Genomic DNA, 20,129 nt, shown 5'->3' with positions numbered 1-20,129 from the left:
AATAAAACTCTGACACATGCTACAATATAGATGAACCTTGAAAACTTTGTGCTAAATGAAATAAACCAGACACAAAAGGATAAATACTGTATGACTTCACTCATATGTGGTACCTAGAGCAGTCAAATTCATAGAGACAGAAAGAATTAGAGGTTACCAGGGGCTGTGGAGAGGAAGGAAGGAGAGTTACTGTTTGTTTAATGAGTACAGAGTTTCTATTTGGGATGATAGAAAAGTTCTGGAAATGGATAGTGGTAGTGGCTGCATAACACTGTAAATTTACTTAATGCCACTGAATGACACACTTAGAAATGGTTGAAAAGGCAAATTATGTTTTACATTTTAAAAATTTCTTAAAAAGAATGAACCAGCCTAATACACAGTTGATCAAAAAGAAAGTAACACAATTAACACACATCATTGTTAAAGAAAGAGCTATTCTAAACGACTTTCCCAAACGAATAAACTTTTTTCTGATAATTAAAGAATCGTTTTCATAGACTTCTTTTTAAATAACATAATTTCTTTATCATATAAAATTGAATATACTAAATGTTCCTCATAAAGGAAGGTTATCATATAAAATAACCATACTCTACTGTAACAGCGATGCCACTAGAAGGTCCTAAAGTTCAGGAAGTTGGTTATTAAATGGTTCCCTGCTACCATGCTTTATTTGAGTAATGTCGGCCATATATAAATTCTCTGCTCCTAACTGCTCTTTGTTGTTTCCACTGGTATCAACGTTCCTGCCTCCAACAATACCCTTCCACATTGTTGCAATGTACCAGGAAATCCCAAAACCAGGTTTGTAATGATGTGTATAAATAATAACCAGACTTACTAAAATTCTGAGCTATTCTTTTATTCTCAAAATCAAGCCTGTCTAACCTATTCAGCATTCACTTTACCCCATGGCTTTTGGCAGTGTTGAACAAAACTTCCAATTATGATGTCACCCATGATAAGCCAGTGATAATTTTTCTATGTTAAAAATTTGTAAGTACATATTTTTGTGGGGTTAAATTAAGACTAAAAGCCAACAGGAACATTTACTGAAAATAAAGTTCTTAACAGCACTGTATTATTGAGGCTCCTAGAATGCTTTACTGGATCAACCAATGCTTTCAACCACCATAGTTTTACCAATAAAAATATACTCCCCAAATAATACTCCTTGATAAATCCTACTTCCTATAAATTTATCATAACAAATCATCAAAAATTCTACACATTTATATAAAGTAAAATTATATAAAAGTATGGTGTTAATGAGGATTGATTAGTTTTTTAAAACACTGTAAGTATGCCTTACTGAAAAGGTAAAAGTCTTAATAAGTTATGAAGTACAATATTGGAGACAGGGTCTCACTCTGTAGCCCAGACTGGAGTGTAGTAGCACAGTCTTCACTCACTGCAACCTCTGCCTCACTGGTGTAAGTGATCCTTCCACCTCAGCCTCCTGTGTAACCAGGACCAGAAGTGTGCACCACCACACCCAGATAATTTTTCTGTATTTTTCATAGAGACGGGGATTTGCATGTTGACTAGGCTTGTCTCAAACTCCTGAGCTCAAGCAATCCACCCACCTTGGACAAAGTACTATTTTAATCCTCACATTGTAGCCTGCAAGCTGTTACCTCTTCGGGTCTCTCCAGTCTGCATACCTCCCAGAATAATATCTAGACAGATAAATATGGCTTTCTGAGAAGTTTATAGTGGAAAATGGTACAAAATCTCATATCCTAAAGAAGTTTTTATTATTTGGTTACAATGTAACCCAAAAGGCAAATTAATCATGAAGTAGTCAACATTTATTTGAAGGGCCAAGTCTCAGTTTTATTATGCCTCTTTCCAAGAAAAGAAATCTTTATTTTCAAGTAAGTTAGATGAGTAGAAAATAATTAGAGATTGCAAAGAACTGAAGAATACTTGTCTACTATAAAAAGACTATGTTAAGAAAAACAATAAAAAGACAGAATGAATGTGAGAAACCCAAGTCTACTTTAGAATACTTTGAGTCAGAAAGAGGTGAGAATTCCTAACAGTGAACCAAAAAGACAGAAGTCAGAGAAACAGTTCCCAGGGAAAGAGAAAACAATAATCACAGTATAAACACCAAGGAACACAATTATGAAGTAAAACACTCCAAGTAAGGACATAAGTGGGGACTCAGGACTTTCCAAATGAAACCCAAAACAGAGAAAAAAATTAAGGACGTTTTTAAGATTATAAAAGTAAAATTATAGAAATGACAGAAGTCTATTAAATCCAAACATAAGGGCTTTAAAAGAAAAGTCTTTGAACTAAAAAGAAAGTGACAGCTTTAGTGTGTTAACATCATGACAAAAGATTTTTTTATGGGCCATAATCATGATCCATCTACTCCCAATCCCCTTTCTCCTTGTATCCCAACCCCTTTTCTCATTGTGCTTCAGTCATGTGTGCCCTCATATTGTTGACATATTTTATTTCTGCATAAAGCAGGGTGAGGGTAAGTGGGAGAAAGGGCCAAGAGCCATTCTTTAATGAAGTCTCATGTCCGTTTTTATCCTTGGACAGTGGCAATAAAGGAGCTACTAGATAACAAGCCTGGCTACCTACTTTGCCAAAGGAACATTCAAATGACTGAAGTACCTGGAGCTATGTGAGAAAACACTTCTGTGATATGTAGAGCCAGTCAATATTTACCATCTATAGTTACATTTTCTGTACTTCATCTTGTATTTCCTAGCTTTGGAATAAATATGATAATGATAGAATACTCACTGTTGAATAAATTCAAAGTACTATGTATAACTAACAATTTTCATTTTTATAATTCATTGAGAAGAAAGTAGACATGTGCTTAATAGAAATTATTAAGAGCAGAAAACTTAAGACTTACTGTAACAACTCAAGACTCTAACAATTTAAAAACAAATCTAATAATTATTCTCTTTATTTTATAAACTATCAGATAATATTTCTTCAAAGAAAGCAGTAGGAAAAAAATCCCCACATAAAACACAAACTGCAGATGGCCAGGCACATAAGCATGTGGAGAGGAATTCTAGAGCTGTACTACTCTAGAATTCCATACCCACTACTCACATGCGGCTATTTAATTTTAAATCCTAACTAAATTAAATTTCAAATTCAGTTTTGCAGCTGTCCTAGTCACATTTCAAATGTTCAATATCTACACATGGCTATTTTACTGGACCGTGAAAATACAGAGCATTTCCATTATTGCAGAAAGTTCACTGGAAAGTGTCGTTCTAGAGAAATGGTGTTTAGAATGGGGAAGATAGCCTATGTGATAGGAATTATGTTACTAATTATGAAGATTTCTGGATCTGAACCATTCATAAAGCCACAACATACAGAAACGAGCAACCCTTAAATCTGCAATTCTTACAAATTATACAAAAACATTCATCTTTTGTCTTTTCTTTTTAATTTGGTCTGCCATAACCCACTTCACTAACAGAGTATATTGAATCAGCATCAGTATTCACTTGGCATGGGATTTTACTTGTTTTAGGTGAGTGTCTATCAGAAGTGCTGCTGTGCTGCTCTTCCACTGTTTTCATCAGTAATAAAACAATCTATATTTTGTTTTTATAGGTACAAATCATCCTGTACAGTCATAATACCAACCACACCATAAGTTTCTTTTTAATGTAAAGAGACTAAAATTATATTTGTGTGTTTAAATATTCATTTTACACTGAAGACTCCAATTTACTATATTTTCTATGGCTTTCTTGACATAAACTTCATTTGCAAAAAGCTTTTTGGCAGTAGTATTGGAAATTTTGAAGTCCTGTCAATTAAGAAAAATAGATTAGTGTTTCGAAGACTTACTTTTTAAAGCAATTCTGTTGATTCAGAGACTAAGTCAACCCTTAAAGCTAATTTAAATATTCAGGTAACCTTTTTTCAGTTCACATTTTAAAGATGATTTAAGCTTTTATATGATCATTTAAAAACTTACTTCAAAATTAAGGTCTCGGATCAAAACATCTCCATTTGGTGTTGCTAAAGGAACATGATCAAACCTAAAGGGGAAGTTTAAAAAAGAGAATTACTTTAAAGTATATAAGGAAATAATATAACTCAATACTACCAACAATACAAATAACCATTAAAAAATGGGTAAAGGGCTTAAATACTTCTTAAAAGAAGAAATTCAGATGGCAAACAGGTGTATGAAAAGGTGCTCAACACCTCTAATTATCAGGAGAATGCAAATCAAAACCACAATGACACATCACCTCTCACCTTTTGGGGGGCTATTATCAAAGAGACAAATGGTAAGGGTTGGCAAGGATGTGGAAAAAGGAAACCTTGGACATTGTTGATGGGACTATAAATAGTATAGCTATTATGAAAAACAGTATGGATGTTCCTAAAAAATTAAAAATAGGACTACTATATGATCTAGCAATCCCACTTCTGGGTACATTTCCAAAGGAAATAAAATCAGTATCTCAAAGAGAATATTTCTCCCATGTTCTATGAAGCATTATTCACGATAGTCAATATATGAAAACTACCCAAATGTCCTTCAAAAATGAGAGGATAAAGAATAGTGTGTATGGTGTGTATATATTCACACACAAAATACAACAGAATATTATTTCACCTTTAAGAAAGAAGGAAACTGGATCTCTGCAAGTAACTGTCTGACTTGCCTATTAATGAAGTTTCTGTTGAGTTGGGTATCCTATGGAAACCCATCTATGTTGTTTTCAACAACATAGATGGAGCTGGAGGGCATTATGCTAAGCAAAATAAGCAAGACATAAAAAGAGAAACACTATATAATCTTATTTGTACGTGAAATCTCAAATAGTCAAACTCACAGAAGTAGAGAGTAGGATGGTGATTGCCAGGGGGTAGAAAGAGAGGAAATGGGGTAATATTGGTCAAACAGCACATTTCAGTGATACCAGAAGAATAAGTTCTACAGATCCACTGTACAGCATAGGGACAATAGTAGAAAATACTGCATTGTATACCCGAAATTTGCTAAGACACATCTAAATTAAATTCTCATCAAACACACACAAAAATGGTGAGTATATAGAGGTGATAGGTAAATTGATCAGCTAATTTCACAATGTATACAGATATTCAAGCATCAAGTCGTATACTTTAAAATATTAATATATACAATTTTTACATCAATGATACCTCAAAGCTGCTTTTTTTTTTAAATAAAAGCAGAACTAATTTTCAATACTAGGCAATCGTAAGCTGAAAGAGAAAGGCTGTTACGAATTTTAACAAACATTTATGGTGCTAAAGAACCTTTTTCGGTACGTACTTTATAATGTTATCTGCATTAATTATTTCTCCACCACCAGGTATCAAGGGAATGACTTGTACTCCTTCAACACCTTAAATGGAAAATAAATATTAAAGCATCATATTATGTCAGCAAAAACTTAAAATTGTTACCTTAAACTGTGACATTCATATTTACCCTTTTCCTGTTGTGAGACCATTGTGCGCTCATATTTGCCATGATTTAAATCCTTCAGTACTTGCATTAATTCTGTAATCCGAGCAGTAAAACTAAAATTTTAGAAAAGGAAACCATAATCAAAACTCCAGACTACTGTCACATCTTTTATTTTATATGAACTTAACTGAAGTTCCTAAAATTGTAATTTAGTATAAATGAAGTAACCTAAAAAAGTTTCACATAAAGTATTAAAGACGGCATGTGTGTTTTACTATGTTTCAGTAGGAGAGGAGGAATATAGGGACGAAGGAAGAGGTTTCCATAGGATACCCAACTCAACAGAAACTTCATTAATAGGCAAGTCAGACAGTTATTTGCAGAGAATTTTTAGGCGGTTTCTCTTGGATACTACAAAATGACTGCTACTAGTATATTCCTTAGACCCAGGAAGTATGGTCTCTGAGCTCTTGCTGAAGTAACCTATAAAGCCATGTATAATGTTGGTCTTTCTATCCACAGAAGGCATTTATTAAATGTATGCTAAATACATACTGCCTCCCTCAAAACAGGGAAGAATCTGAAAGATTCCCTCTATCTTACTCTGAGAGGGGAAAGATGAAGAGTTCCTATCATTAGATAGAAATCACTGTGGCAATAGAGAAAAGTCAAAACTAAGGACAAGAGGTTGGAGATAACAAAAATGACATGATCATCAAAAAGAAAGTATTCTGCATTGAAGAAGAAACAGAATTTTTCTCTGAATAACAAGCAGAAACCTCCTAAAAGAAACTTTGGGAGGTGACTAATATGTTTATAGTCTTAATGGTTTCACCGGTGTATAACTTATCCCCATATTAATCAAATTGTATACATTAAATACGTACAGTTTCTTATATGTCAATCATACCTCAATAAAGTGGAAAAAAAGAGAAAGAAAGGGAGCAGGGAGAGGGAGGGAAGGAGACACACACACACAGAGAGAGAGAGAGAGAAAGAGAGAGAGAGAGAGAGCCCGTGTGAGAGAGAGAGAGAGAGAGAGAGGGGGGAAACATTCTAAAGGAAGAGAAGCACCTTATATACCATGAACTGTAAAGGCATAAGTTAACAAGTAGGAAGAATGTTAATATTTTCATGACAGAGACTCTATTCATAGTAGTTAACAACTTCTATATTGACAAGAAGACCTTAACTGCCACAGGAGCTAAGAAGGAGGAAAAAGAAAAATACAAAGATGGATCGCAGGCCTTGGAAAGGTATTAAGTCATCAAACTTCTTCAGGTGACCTAAAATTTATGGTGTTTTTTTATACCACACTATGCCCTTTATATTAGAGCTTGAAATACTGAAATCTTCATATTTAATTCCATTCTATGATCTAAAGATAATTTTACTACTAGACAATAGGACTACATTCACAAACACACCTACAGATACAAGTTAATGTCTCATTTCTTTTCCCCTTAAAGTCAACTTCATTTCTATTTATCTGTTTTGTTAGGCTGCTGGTATCAAAGTTCTAAGAAAAAAAAGGTATGATAGAGTATAGGAAAATTCAAATGAGAAAATTCTATTCATTAACTTAGTTTTCTATAAAATAAGAAAAGACTGTCAGGATTCAATATTTCCCAACTTAGCAAATACCAGTGTCAATGGGGCAAACAACTTGAGAGTCTCCAATATACTGTAATGCACAGTCTAGTTGTCTTCAAGAAACAAGAAAAGTTCACCATCAGAAAAATCTTCCTTAATTTTTTATCAAAACCACCTTCTTGGGGTAGGAAATGGTTCCCCCTGAACCTCAACTGGGTACAATCATTAAGGATAATATATTTTTAAAAATTATTTTCTGCAACTGCTCATTATTACTAATCTTACCCAGCCAATCTAGTCATTTCACGCCCAGCCAAAACTATTCGACCCAGAGCTTGAGACATTCGCAAAAGCATTCTTCCACTTTGGTAGTAATCCTTAAACAGAAAAAAATAATAGTTTTTACTTATAGTTCTATGACTAAAAATTTGGCTTTATTTTTACTGTTAAATTTTCACTGTATTATCATCACTTTACCTCTAGAAGTTCTGAATGTGTACTCTTGAGATGTCGAGGATGAGATAAATCCAAGAAAGGGCGACTGACAACTAGGTAACCAACCACAGTGGCAAGGTCTGAAACCAAACAGGTAAGATTTAAAACAGTGACACTATTTCACCTTTTCCACAGATCTCATCTCTTTCAAAATATACTTACATTTGGCAATAATGCTATCAATGAAGCCCATTGAAAAGCGAAACAAAATGAAATTATGTAGGTGCTCCACCTGGCAGAAAACAAAAACAAAAGATATATTTTTCTATGTACAAAAAAATGAATCTACTATGAGGATAAAACAAACTGTATAGTTCATTTATTCAGCAGATATTTACTGAGTGCCTGTGATTTCTGTTTATATTGTACATCACACTTCACTGAGCACAACGCTCATCATAGAGCGGGTGCCAAACACACACTTCATGGAACCATTTTTATGCAAACTGCATGGAAATTACATAAACAATTTTAACAATGCTGTTTCTCTTGCATGCAATAGCAGAATGCTATTGTAGTCACCATACTTTTGGATACATATCCCAAAAGAGAACAACAATGAAAGCATAAAGAATAGAGAGATCAACTAGTGTGAGTGAAACACTAGCTCTCCCAGGTTCAAGCACTCAATGCTCTGCTTTGAGTGGAGACAAATGGTCTGTGCTTTATCTAAGAGTTGTATTACACCCAATCTGAACTGAGTGCTTATGTAAATCAGTGCCACACAACCTCAGTTTTAGTTTTAACATGAGTATACATTCTCTCAAAACTACAAGTCTCAAACTGTTTTTTATTTTGGAGTTGTAGCGTTCTCAAGCTGTCTATCCACCAGATTATTCAAGGTCCTGCATGATCTGGCACTGGGCTCTATTTTTAAGGTTATAGGCTTCTACTTTGCTTCTTCTCACCAAACTCCATAAATAATGGTTTCTCAAACATGCACCTTCTTAAGGCTTTCCTCTTGCTGTTCCCACTGCCAGGAATACATTCTTCTAAGATATTTACATTTTGTGACTCCTTCATTTTCATGTGGATTTCTGACGAAATGTCACCTCCTCAAGAAAGACCTTGTCCATTCCAGCTAAAGTAGCAGGGCAACAGACCTCTTCATAGCTATCCCTTTATCTTGCTTCATTTTTGGCCAAAGAATTAATTACTATCTGAAATTACATAGAACATCTAGCTGTTTGAGTATTTATTTTCTGTCTTCTCCACTAAAATGTGGCTTCCTGAGTACAGGGCAGCTTGCTAACAACTTGGTATCTTCTGCAACTGGACAATGCCTGGAACATTTATTCAATGACTACCATGTATCAGACACTATACTCAAGCTGGCGATACAATGAATAGAACAAAGAAGGTTCCTGAATTCATGGAGTTTACATTCTAATGAAAGAAGATAACTAGTAAACAAGATAATTAGAGACTGTAATATAATAATCTTTTGGCATACAAAGGGGATTGGTTCCAGGACCTCTCTGGATACCAAAATCCATAGGTGCTCAAGTCCTTGATGAAAAATGGCACAGTATTTGGAAATACCTGAGCACGACATCCAATATACGTTATTTATTTATTTATTTATTTATTTATTTAGTCCTTGATGAAAAATGGTATAGTATTTGCATATACCTGAGCACGACATCCAATATGATTGATTGACTGATTGACTGAGACAAGTCTCACTCTGTCGCCAGGCTGGAGTGTAGTGGTTGCCATCTCGGCTCACTGCAACTTCCGCCTCCCAGGTTCAAGTGATTCTCCTGCCTCAGCCTCCCAAGTAGCTGGGATTACAGGTGCCCGCCACCACACCCCACTAATGTTTGTATTTTTAGTAGAGACAAGGTTATGCCATGCTGGCCAGGCTGGTCTCGACCTCCTGACCTCAAGTGATCTGCCCACCTCAGCTTCTCAAAGTACTGGGATTACAGGGGTAAGCCATGGTGCCTGGCTCATCCCATACACTTTAAGTCATCTCTAAATTAATTATAATACCTAATACAATGTAAATAGCTGTCATTCTAATAGCTGTATTGTTCAGAGAATAATGATAAGAAAAAAATATGTACATAAGTACAAACACAATTTCTTTTTCTGAATATTTTCAATCTGGGCATGGTTGGGTCCATGGATTCAGAAACCACAGATGCAGAGGGTTGACACTGTGTGTGTGTGTGTGTGTGTGTGTGTGTACACAGAAATACTTTTAAGGAAAGATGATGATTAAAACAGGAAGGAACTGTTGAAGGCCATTTCAAATAGGCTGATCAGAAAAGACAAAGGTTCAATAAAGTGCTAACATGTGGGCTGAAAATCTAAAAGATGAGAATAAGCAAGCCACGTGAAGAGCAAGCTGGCGAACTGCAGGGCCCTGAAAAATTACCTTAAATACATTCTACCAGTGAGCCCTCTAGAAGTTCTGCCATGTTAAATACTGACGAGGCAAAATCCAATTTCTGAAATAATTTAAAATGACAATTTCTTTAACCTCTCCAACTCATCTAAAATATACACTTAATTTCACAAACTTCAGACTTCCACTAAAATGTACGCTCCTTAAAGGCAAGATTGTATCCATCATGTCCAACACCAACATCCTTAGCACCTGGAATGAGCACAGGCACCTAGACGGCACTCAATGTCTTTTGAATAAATAATGGAATAAATGCATTTGAATTCAAATTTTCCAAGCGGCAATTAAATAAAAAACTGAAGTACAACTTTGGCAAGAAACAATGCTTATATTCTTTAAAACCAAAAGCCAGCCAACTCTGAGCCACAGTCCAAATCTAGCCTGCTACTTGTTTTTCTAAGTAAAGTTTTATTAGACCATAGCCAACATAGCCACACCCACTCATTTATGTATTTTATATATAGGTACTCTTGAGTAGCAGAGCTGAACAGTTGCAAGAGACTATGTCATCTGAAAAGCCTAAAATATATACAAACTATCTTGCCTTTTACAGAAAAGGTTTGCTGACTCCTGCTTTATGTAATAATCTTTATTCTATGTTCATGAATGCTACAGGAACAAATTCTTTCTGTGGGAATCACTAAATTTATCACTAAATAAGGCTCCTAAGCAATCACTGCAAAAATATACTTAATATTTTAATAAATCTATGCAATTTTATAAATGGGAAGTTAAATATATTGATAGGAGGTTTTAACCTCATATGTTTTTATTAGAAATGTAGTATAAAATCTTTTACAGCTATTTTTCAAAATATCTTTAAGATATGTATGGTGTGTGTGTGTGTGTGTGTGTGTGTGTGTATTGGCCCCAGGCAAAAATACAAAAAGAAAACAATAACCAAAGATCAAAACCCTTTCCATAAACACATGAACTTCAAGTGTATTATCTTACCAGTTTTCGGAAGACTGAGTGGATTGTCTGCTTTTCTCTTTTATTCCCATTGTAAAAGGCAATTTCTTCACTATTAAAGAAAATAATTTAGCAATTAATTTTAATGTTATTTATGCTTGAAAAATAATTGAAATACAGTATATGATGGCTGAATGTTTGTATTTAAATGAACATTTTGTTACTAAGTGCTTATCTGGTACAATATCTCAAGCCACAGTCTATACTTGAGATTTTGCTCCTAGCTCAGCTGATCAGAGCACAAGAATACACCCCGACTGAATCATACACGGGACTATAATCTACGACATAGGCATCCTCGCAGGAAAAGATATGCTGCACTAATTCTCAGAAATTCAAAATTAGACAGAGAAAGCAGTTGCTGTGATACACAGAAAGGCAGGGCTGGGACCGACATTTACAGACTCCAAGTTAAACTATAGGCCCAAACAAGAAGGAGATGAAAAAGCAACAGCTAGAAAAGATGGATAGTGAAAACTTGACTTACAGCCTTTTAAAGACAGAAAATCAGGTTAAGTCCTGCCGGCTCCAAAGTGCCAGCTCCCAGGAGGAAACCCTGGAACCCCATCATATCCTCAGAACAATTCTACTTTTCATGAGCAGATGTGCATGGGTCCACAAGGACCACAGGGGTCATGACCAGAAAAAAAAGGGTATTTTATACATGAAGAAAGCTTCCGTGTAGTTAATTTGTAAAAAGTCACACAGCCTGCAAGTCAGGGAGCTGAAATCATAACTCCAATCTGACCCTAACATTTATAGTCATTCTATTACATAAGAATGATGTACGCTTTCCCAGCAAAGTACCACTAATGGCAGAGAAAAATAAATATTTATAGAGAAGTCTACAAGGCAAGGTTGAAATATTTCTTTAAAGTCTCTTTTTTTCTTAACAATTTATTTTTTCTATTTCTATTTTGAAAAGGACCTGCACTTTTCATAAAAACAAAGTACCGCCTACCTAAGCCTCTTCAAATAAAATTAACTTTCCATAAGCTATGACATATTTGTCACGTGTTTCATGGTTTCCTTGACAAAATGATACCAAGCCTCAGAGTATGAGAATCCTATAATTCTATACCTCTCATTGCTTTTTTAAAAAACTTCTACCTCCTTTGTACACCTAAGCCTATGAAAGATGAGGTGAGGATTCTCCTCCTGAACTGAGTCATTTTAGCCTTAATGAAAATCTGAATGTATAAAACATCCTAGAATATTGATGACTGCCCACCCAACATCTATTCTCTTCATTGTCCTTCTTCCTAAAATAATCCCAACTTTCTTAAAGTTACCTATTCTTTTCCATGTACCCTAATGCTTTGCGAATGGCCTCAACCACATTTATAGGGTCCCAACTGGTATAAGCCAGTCACTTTGCTGTGATTGCTTTAGGCATGGTCAAGTGGCAATTCCAGCCAGAAGACATGAGGGAAAGTCAGCTGTGGGACTCTTGGGAAAGGTTTCTTTGCTCTCGTAAAGATACACCAGGGGAGATGGCCTCTTTTTGTTTCTTGAGCTTTCTGCAGAGGAGAGGAGCTAATGAAATCTGTGATTGCTATTGCCATCTTGTGGTCACAAGAAGAATTAGCCTGTGGAATGGTGCAGCATAAAGTAGCATAGGGCCAAGAGAACACGAGAGAGCCAGAGAGCCCTGATCATGCCAACCCTGGAAGTGCTCTGTCTTTTAAGGGTTCTCATGTGAGGCTGTGAGTGTTCTTATTACTGAAGCCATGAGTCACGCTTTCTGTTTCTTTCACTAAAAGGCATCTTTCATTTACTTGGCAAATTAGCTCTATTCCACTGCCTCCCTAGAGCCAAAAAAAAAAAAAAAAAACCAACCCTATTTAAAACTTGTACTATTTTAGAACCCAAAGAAATAAAGAAAGAGGGAACTGTCATTTGTAAATGCCTATAGAATAGAATATTAAATACATATTAGAACCCTCAAAATGACTTAATGTTGACAGATCAATATTTGAGAACATTTATTAAGCACTTAAAACTGGGCTGGGCCGGGCATGGTGGCTTGTGCCTGTAATTCCAGCACTTTGGGAGGCTAAGGCAGGCAGATCACGAGGTCAGGAGGAGTTTGAGACCAGCCTGACCAACATTGTGAAACCCAGTCTCTATTAAAAATACAAAAATTAGCTGGGCATGGTGGTGTGCACCTGTAATCCCAGCTACTCAGGAAGCTGAAGCAGGAGAATCACTTGAACCCAGGAGGCGGAAGTTGGCAGTAAGCCGAGATCGCTCCACTGCCTGGATGACAGAGTGAGACTCCTTCTCAAAAAAAAAAAAAAAACTGAGCTGGAAGCTTTATATATATTATCAAATTAATTAATCCTTATTGTAACCCTATATTATCTACCTAAGATAAACAGAAGTGAAGCTATGAATAATTCGCTAAAATCAAATACAGGCAATTGGTAAGTGGAAGAGGTAGATTTTGAAGCTAGTATGACTGGCTCCTAAGTCCATACTTATTCTATCTTACATTTAAAATACTCTAGAAAATAGGTAGAGGCACATGCAGTGAGAGTGAATTATTGAGTATTATGAACAGTCAAAATAAAAATATTTGTGGAAAAACTGAGACAAAATTTTCTTAGAACAGGTATTGTAAATCGAAATTTGAATTGTATCCTGATTATGTCTAAAGTAAAATTAACAGAAAACTCATCAACAGAAGGTATGAACAGGTGAATCAGGAATACTACATGGTTAATTTATAAAAAAGTTCAAAATATTGGTGATTACAACTTTACAAAACTAATTTCTTTCATAATGTATATTTTCAATACAACATGAACATTATTACAGTAACAGTGTCACTAGACTTTTTGGAGTCAATTTAAATGACATCAATATCAATAAAAATGAATTTTTAGCACAGCTTTAATGCATTTGTCCTTACCTGTTTGTGATGAGCCGAGAATTAACATATCTATATTCTCCTTCATACTTTTGCTCAGTTATTGTCATCTTACCAATGGGTCTTCTAAGTCGAGTTAGGAATAGCCCAGAAACAACCAAGTAGGCCATCATGCTTGCGGGGCCCTATGGTTATTGGGAGAAAAAGATACACAAAGTTCTGGGATATAATAAATTCACTTGGATACAAACATGTACAATGTGACTGAAAGAAATTGCTCTACTGGGTAATTTTTTCCCCTTGTTTCTTTTCTGAAAAAGTACACAGTAGCCTCTACACTTTTACCACTCAGGGGCTTTTCCTCCTACCACTGTAGCTTATCCCTCAGCTCTCCTACATTTTGCTCGCCTAATAATTCCTAATTGCAGTTCTCACTTTTTCTATGTTATATCTAACACTCTTCTGTTAAAACTCTTCTTGATAATCTCTTAAGATTCCACAATAATTCTCAGACCTCTTTTTCTTGCCTACTCTTTTAATGTTAATATTCCCTCGAACTCCATCCTTAGTTCTCTCCTCACCTAAAATGTATAGCTCTAGTCCTATCACTCTTATGAACCCAAGAAATTACTTCCAGATAAGTACTACACATCTTTACCTTAGTACTGTGTAAATGCCTCAAGCTCAATTCCACCCAAAGGAGCTCTATCTGCCTTTCCCGGCTTGCACATCTTACTTCCAGCTGCCATACTGTGTATTAATAACTTTGTAGGTGACCTCATCACCCACTGACCATCTCAAGAGAAAAGCTTCAAGCGTACCTTTCCAAGTTCATCACAGGCACTTCTCATTCCCCTATATATCCTATGCTCTGTCATAATAAAATAAATGTTTCCTGAACCCGCCATTCAGTGAGGTTGTTCTTATGTTTGGCAAGCCTGATGTATTTAATGGATACCTACTTATCTCTCCAAAGCAGCTCAAATATCACCTCCAATTCTTCCAGGGCCTAGATACTTTATTGAAACTTCTATTACTGAACTTTATCGTGCTCCATATTATAATTGTTTGACTATCTACCTGTTTTGCCACATTGTAATTCCTCTCGAGCAGGAACTGCATCTTACTTATCTTATTATTCCTCCTATCTAGCACAATATATGTGCAATATAATGTTTTCAATATTTAAAAAAATTAAATCTGATCAATTCAACGCATTTCAACAACTAGTACAAAGATGAACCAAAAAGATAACTAAAACAGTTTCTGCCTTTAAGAAATGCAGAATCAGGTAACAGGTAGACATGGAATCATATTTAAATATTACAAAAATGTACTAAGTACCATAAAAATATGACTGCAAGGAGACAAAAAAGATTTGGCTTATTAACTTGCTTATAGTAAAACAAAATAAAAGAATGATAAAACCTGGATCACAAGATAGCAAAGAATTAGGAAGTTAAACAGAAATATTCGAAAAACAAAATGAAACAAATCCAAAACCCTGCTTTCCTAGTGTTTTGGAAAGCAACAAAAGTCAGTATGGAAATAATTTATTAACCAACTATGAAATGCGTATATACACATGTACACATACACATATAAAACAACCATACTATTATATGGTTGTGTTATAAATTTATAACAATCACATTACACATTAAATGACAAAAGTTAGATTTCAACAAGATAACTCAAAGAAAATTTAAACGTGACTCTTGCCATCACAGATATCAGAGACTTGGGTAGTAAGGCTATGGGATAGCCAATCATTTACATTATAAAATATTCTTGGAACTGTTATACCCAATCTAAATGCATCATTATTTTAACATTAGAATTTCATATTAAAATGGATGTCTCCATATCTCTTTTTAGACATTACTTTGAAACAATAAGTATATTCAATGTTTGAATACTTCTGTTTTATTATTGTATTTTAAAGAATTGGGTCTCGCTTTTTGTCCAGGCTTGTCTCGAACTCCTAGATTCAAGCGATCCTCTCATCTCAGCCTCCCAACGTGCTGGGATTACAGGCGTGAGCCACCACACCTGACCATTACATTTGTCTGGTTTTTAATGTCACAACATTTCTCCAAGTGCCTAACTTAAGGAAAATTAAAAGGACTCATTAGTACTTTTTAAATCTCAAGTAAAGTTATTATTTTATAATCAGACTTTGTTAGGTAAATCATGTGAAAATCCATTCTTTGAGATTTACAAAAAGTCTTACAACAAGCCATCAAGCTATCCACAAGATGTATTTTAAATTGCTGTATTACAGCAATTTAAAAGGTGAAATAAAAGTAGACTCACCTGAGCTCCAATTGCACTCGTTAACTTAAAGATATACAAAACTATGTCTAAAAATGGCTGTAAAATAAACATTAGAATACATAGAATTAAAACTAAAGCACTAGAATGATAGCTAATACAACATGTTAACTACAAAATGTTATTAAACATTTAATATATAATTATCAACATGTAGAGTTCCCACAATGTATAATGTAGTGTAACAGCATGTAGATCAAAGAATACATGAAAGATAACAGTTTTCCTCTCAAGAAACTTAAAATGGGAAAAGCTTAAACAATGTCTACTGACCATCAAGTGGGAAAAATATTTATCACTTTCCATCAACTAAGATACCTCTACTGTGAAAATTAACCACTAATAACTCAGTAATGTGTCCACATAATATAAAGATACTGAATAAAATAATCTGAGATGTAATCCCAAATTTGCTACCAGCTTATTTCTACATATCTTCACCTGCAAAGTGAGAGGCTTTTCCTGCTCCAAAATTGTTTGACTCTATTACGTTATCACTTCTATGGCAAAATAATCAAGTAAGCTTTTGAATCTAATTTTGTAGTATAAAACTCAAGTCTCTAGAACCAAAATAATATATTAATGTACTGCTCTTCACACACACAGATAACTCAACTTACACACCCTCAGTTGCATTAGTTTGAAGTGTTTTTCAAGAAACCCAAATTGTGTTCATTCACTTTAAGTCAACAGCCACCACTCCTGTCTCCACTTTTTTTTGGAGATAGGGTCTGGCTCTGTCACCCATACTGAAGATCTTGGCTCACTGCAGCCTCCAAAGGAGCTGGGAGCACAGGCACACACTACCATGCCTGGCTAATTTTTGTATTTTTTGTAGATGGGGTTTCAGTATGTTGCCCAGGATGGTTCTGAACTCCTGAGCTCAAGTGATCTACCCACCTTGGCCTCCCAAAGTATTGGGATTACAGGGATGAGCCAGTGCCCAGCCAACAACCAGCGCTTTCTAATCCACATTATTACTAGGATAGATGACTTGCTTTGTTAACTGGCTTATGTCAACATCTATCTACCTTTTCTTTTCCTTTTTTTTTTTCATGGCCTTATAAATTATCAAGAAGCTAGAGACACTAGTAAAATTCAAGAACTGTTAAAACTTGACAAAAATAATGACTCGTAATTTAAGTTGAAGATCAATTAGATGTTTAAAACATCTCATTTACACAGTGTTGCACAGACCCACTACAATTAATTTGATATTCTTCTCTATTCCAGATGTGACAAAACCTGAGCTACAGACTTGCTCAAATGCCAAGATGAAAAGCATACCTAATAATGTCTACAAAATTAAGTGGAAAGTTGTATATATACACCACCCATTCCCACCATGCATGCATGCAAACACAAATGCGCGCACACACACACACACATACACACACGGGGGGGGGAGGGGGGGGAGAAAGAGAGAGAGAGAGAGAGAGAAAACAAACTTTAAAATGTGGTAATGGGAACAGAAAGAAAAAGCTGAATTACTGAACTATTTGTAGTTGTCAGAGTTCCTGAGTTTGGGATTAGTTAGGCAAAGGCTCTGGAGAGCTAAATAAATAACAAATTTTGGTTGGAAGTGAAGAGCGGTGGGCGTGGGCATGAAGAGAGCAACTCTTGTGGATATATATCTCTAAGAATTGCCTTCCCTCCATCCACCTGTGAAACAAGAACATTCCTATTCTTACAATGTATTGTGTGTGTGTGTGTGTGTGTGTGTGTATGTTTCAAAACTGTATATCTAGGTCAACTGTGACCAGAGGCAAAGATACTATCATTGGTCCACTATGAGACAAGCTCCTACCTAAGACCAAGGGAAGTCACATGAATTGGAGTGGGAACTGAAGCATTTCAGATGAAAAGGGGAGGGGATGCTGGGCAGACTATTTTATAGGAGCCTACTACATATCCTAGTCAATGCAAAAGGTAGATGAGGGTTTAATAAGAAGACTACTGCAAAAGCTGTAAGGGTGGATAACATGACTAAGACAAGAACCGGAGAAATCAGCAAGAAGAAGGAAAACTGGTTAAGGCCTATCAGAGTCAGGAGCTTTGGCAATATTCTGAGATGGGGAAAAACAGTAATTAGAAAACTGAAATACACTTGCATCTTGTGAAATTTTTTGACTACTCCTTTCTAATGATCTATTAGAATTAGAGATACTGAAGCAGAGAAATGGGCCGAAAGGAAGTCCCAGTCTAGTGCTATAAATGTGGAATTAGAAACATAAATTGACAGTCAATATCTAATAATGGCTGGATGCAAACAAGTCAAAAGATAAGAATTCAAATTTCTGTTCTTTTAATGGAGTCAACCTGCAAAATTCTTAGAAAATCCTTATAAGACACTAAATTACCAGTTATTGGCCAAAGTATCTCACAAAAATAATTTTAAAAATTAAATAATTATAATTAAAACTATTATAACAACTCTAATTTTCTTACAAAAGCATTAAATATTTACATTCTGCTTTTCTGTCCATAAAATCAATTCTATATAAATTTGCTTAGATTCCAAACTAATTAAACAAATAATCTTTTAAAAAGTAGAGAAACTTACCTTACTAAGATTTGAATACAGATCGACTACGCTGTTACAAAATTTTTCTACATCTTGTGTAAGCAGCTGGTCTGGATTAGCTATTCTGTTGTCCAGATTTCCCATTTTATAATATGTGAAAGCTCTAAAATAGCAAGAAGAAAGTGATTTTAAAACAAGTGATTTTAAAGACAAAACACAAAAAAAATTCACATTACACCACATTATTTAAATAATTCACATTATTTATAGAAATAAAGAAGTTTGGAGCCAGAGGAGATCCTATTGATTGCCCTAAATTGATTTTAGAGAGGAGGACACAGGTCCAGAAAATGATGACTTGTCAATTAATGGAAGAGCCAGTTCCCAATATGCTTCTGTACCAAAGAGCAGTTTTCTTAATAAAAAAATAAATAAATACAAAAAACTGCCATATTGATCAGCTTCATAAATACTACTCTTCTATTTAAGTATTTTTAATATAAAAATAGGTTATCACTTACTGAAGATACTCCTCATAGAGGTATTTAGTGAGCCTTACTCGGAAGCACAGTTTAAGCTCATTTAACCCATACTTCAAGAAGTTATTAACCAGAGAGATCTAAAACAAACAAACAAATATTATCGATTATGCTTCATTTCTACTTACTAAATTATAATTTATTTTGCTATTATTTTACTTCCTGTGTCCCAAATCCTATACTTTTTATAATTGAATCCAAATTGATATAATTCAGCTGTGTTTTACCTTACTGCATTCAGCTAAACCTAATGTACCTGGTTTGAGTTATTCTATGTTAAACTCTACATGGAATATGTTAATATCACTAATTATGAAATGTATCTTGCCATCTTTTTTTTTTTTTTTTTTTTTTTGGTAAATAGGCAAAAAGTCAAATCTATCCCCTTTCTAGCCAATGTAAAGACTTGCTTTTAGGAGTTCAAACATTTACGTTTATATCTTCTGTTTCTTACTATCAACATTACAACCCTAGACGATGGAATTCTGTATACACTGTATCAATGAGGGAATGTATTCTCTTACTGGGTCCACGAAGTGGGTAGTTTCTAAGGTAAGAACTTCTTGCCCAGCACCATGCCCTCCTCCCATCTCTCTACATCCGGGAGATTTAATGGTCTCTGTTTCAATTTTCAAGGACGCAAGAAGAATCAAGTCAATCACTACAGCAGAAGTTCTAAGGAACCCCTTTCACTGGTCTGGGGTCTTAGAGAAGGTGGGGGTTCCTCCCAGGTTTAAAGTCCTCTTCTTCCACATCCCTTTACCCTCTATGTTTGGATCCCCTTCCACGAACACTCCCTTCGTGGAAGCCGTCTTTCTCTCTCCTGGATTTCCCCTATGGAGTCCCCTTCCACACTCTTTTCGTGGAAGCCTGTCTTCCCCTCCTAAACTCAATTTCTCTCTCTACTCCCTTCCCCTCAGTGTGGAAGCTGCTCT

At 35.2% G+C, this 20,129-nt stretch overlaps 1 protein-coding gene across 19 annotated transcripts in view; it reads right to left on the bottom strand.

The window, feature by feature from the left end:
• The window catches only part of ABCD3 (ATP binding cassette subfamily D member 3), an 89,323-nt gene that overhangs the window by 18,153 nt on the left and 51,041 nt on the right, over positions 1-20,129 (bottom strand). For all 19 annotated transcript variants that reach the window (XM_078333060.1, XM_009001745.5, XM_078333066.1 and 16 more), the window contains 11 exons: positions 19,177-19,274; positions 18,695-18,818; positions 16,114-16,170; positions 13,840-13,982; positions 10,908-10,977; positions 7,703-7,772; positions 7,523-7,620; positions 7,331-7,422; positions 5,474-5,565; positions 5,315-5,387; positions 3,980-4,043 (listed from right to left, as the gene is read on the bottom strand). In XM_078333060.1, coding sequence (XP_078189186.1) covers positions 3,980-4,043; positions 5,315-5,387; positions 5,474-5,565; positions 7,331-7,422; positions 7,523-7,620; positions 7,703-7,772; positions 10,908-10,977; positions 13,840-13,982; positions 16,114-16,170; positions 18,695-18,818; positions 19,177-19,274 — 981 coding nt within the window. The remainder of the gene's footprint in view (positions 1-3,979; positions 4,044-5,314; positions 5,388-5,473; positions 5,566-7,330; positions 7,423-7,522; positions 7,621-7,702; positions 7,773-10,907; positions 10,978-13,839; positions 13,983-16,113; positions 16,171-18,694; positions 18,819-19,176; positions 19,275-20,129) is intronic.

This window comes from Callithrix jacchus, chromosome 7, assembly GCF_049354715.1.
Source record: "Callithrix jacchus isolate 240 chromosome 7, calJac240_pri, whole genome shotgun sequence".
Taxonomy (NCBI): domain Eukaryota; kingdom Metazoa; phylum Chordata; class Mammalia; order Primates; family Cebidae; genus Callithrix; species Callithrix jacchus.
This window is presented reverse-complemented; position numbering and strand designations above follow the sequence as displayed.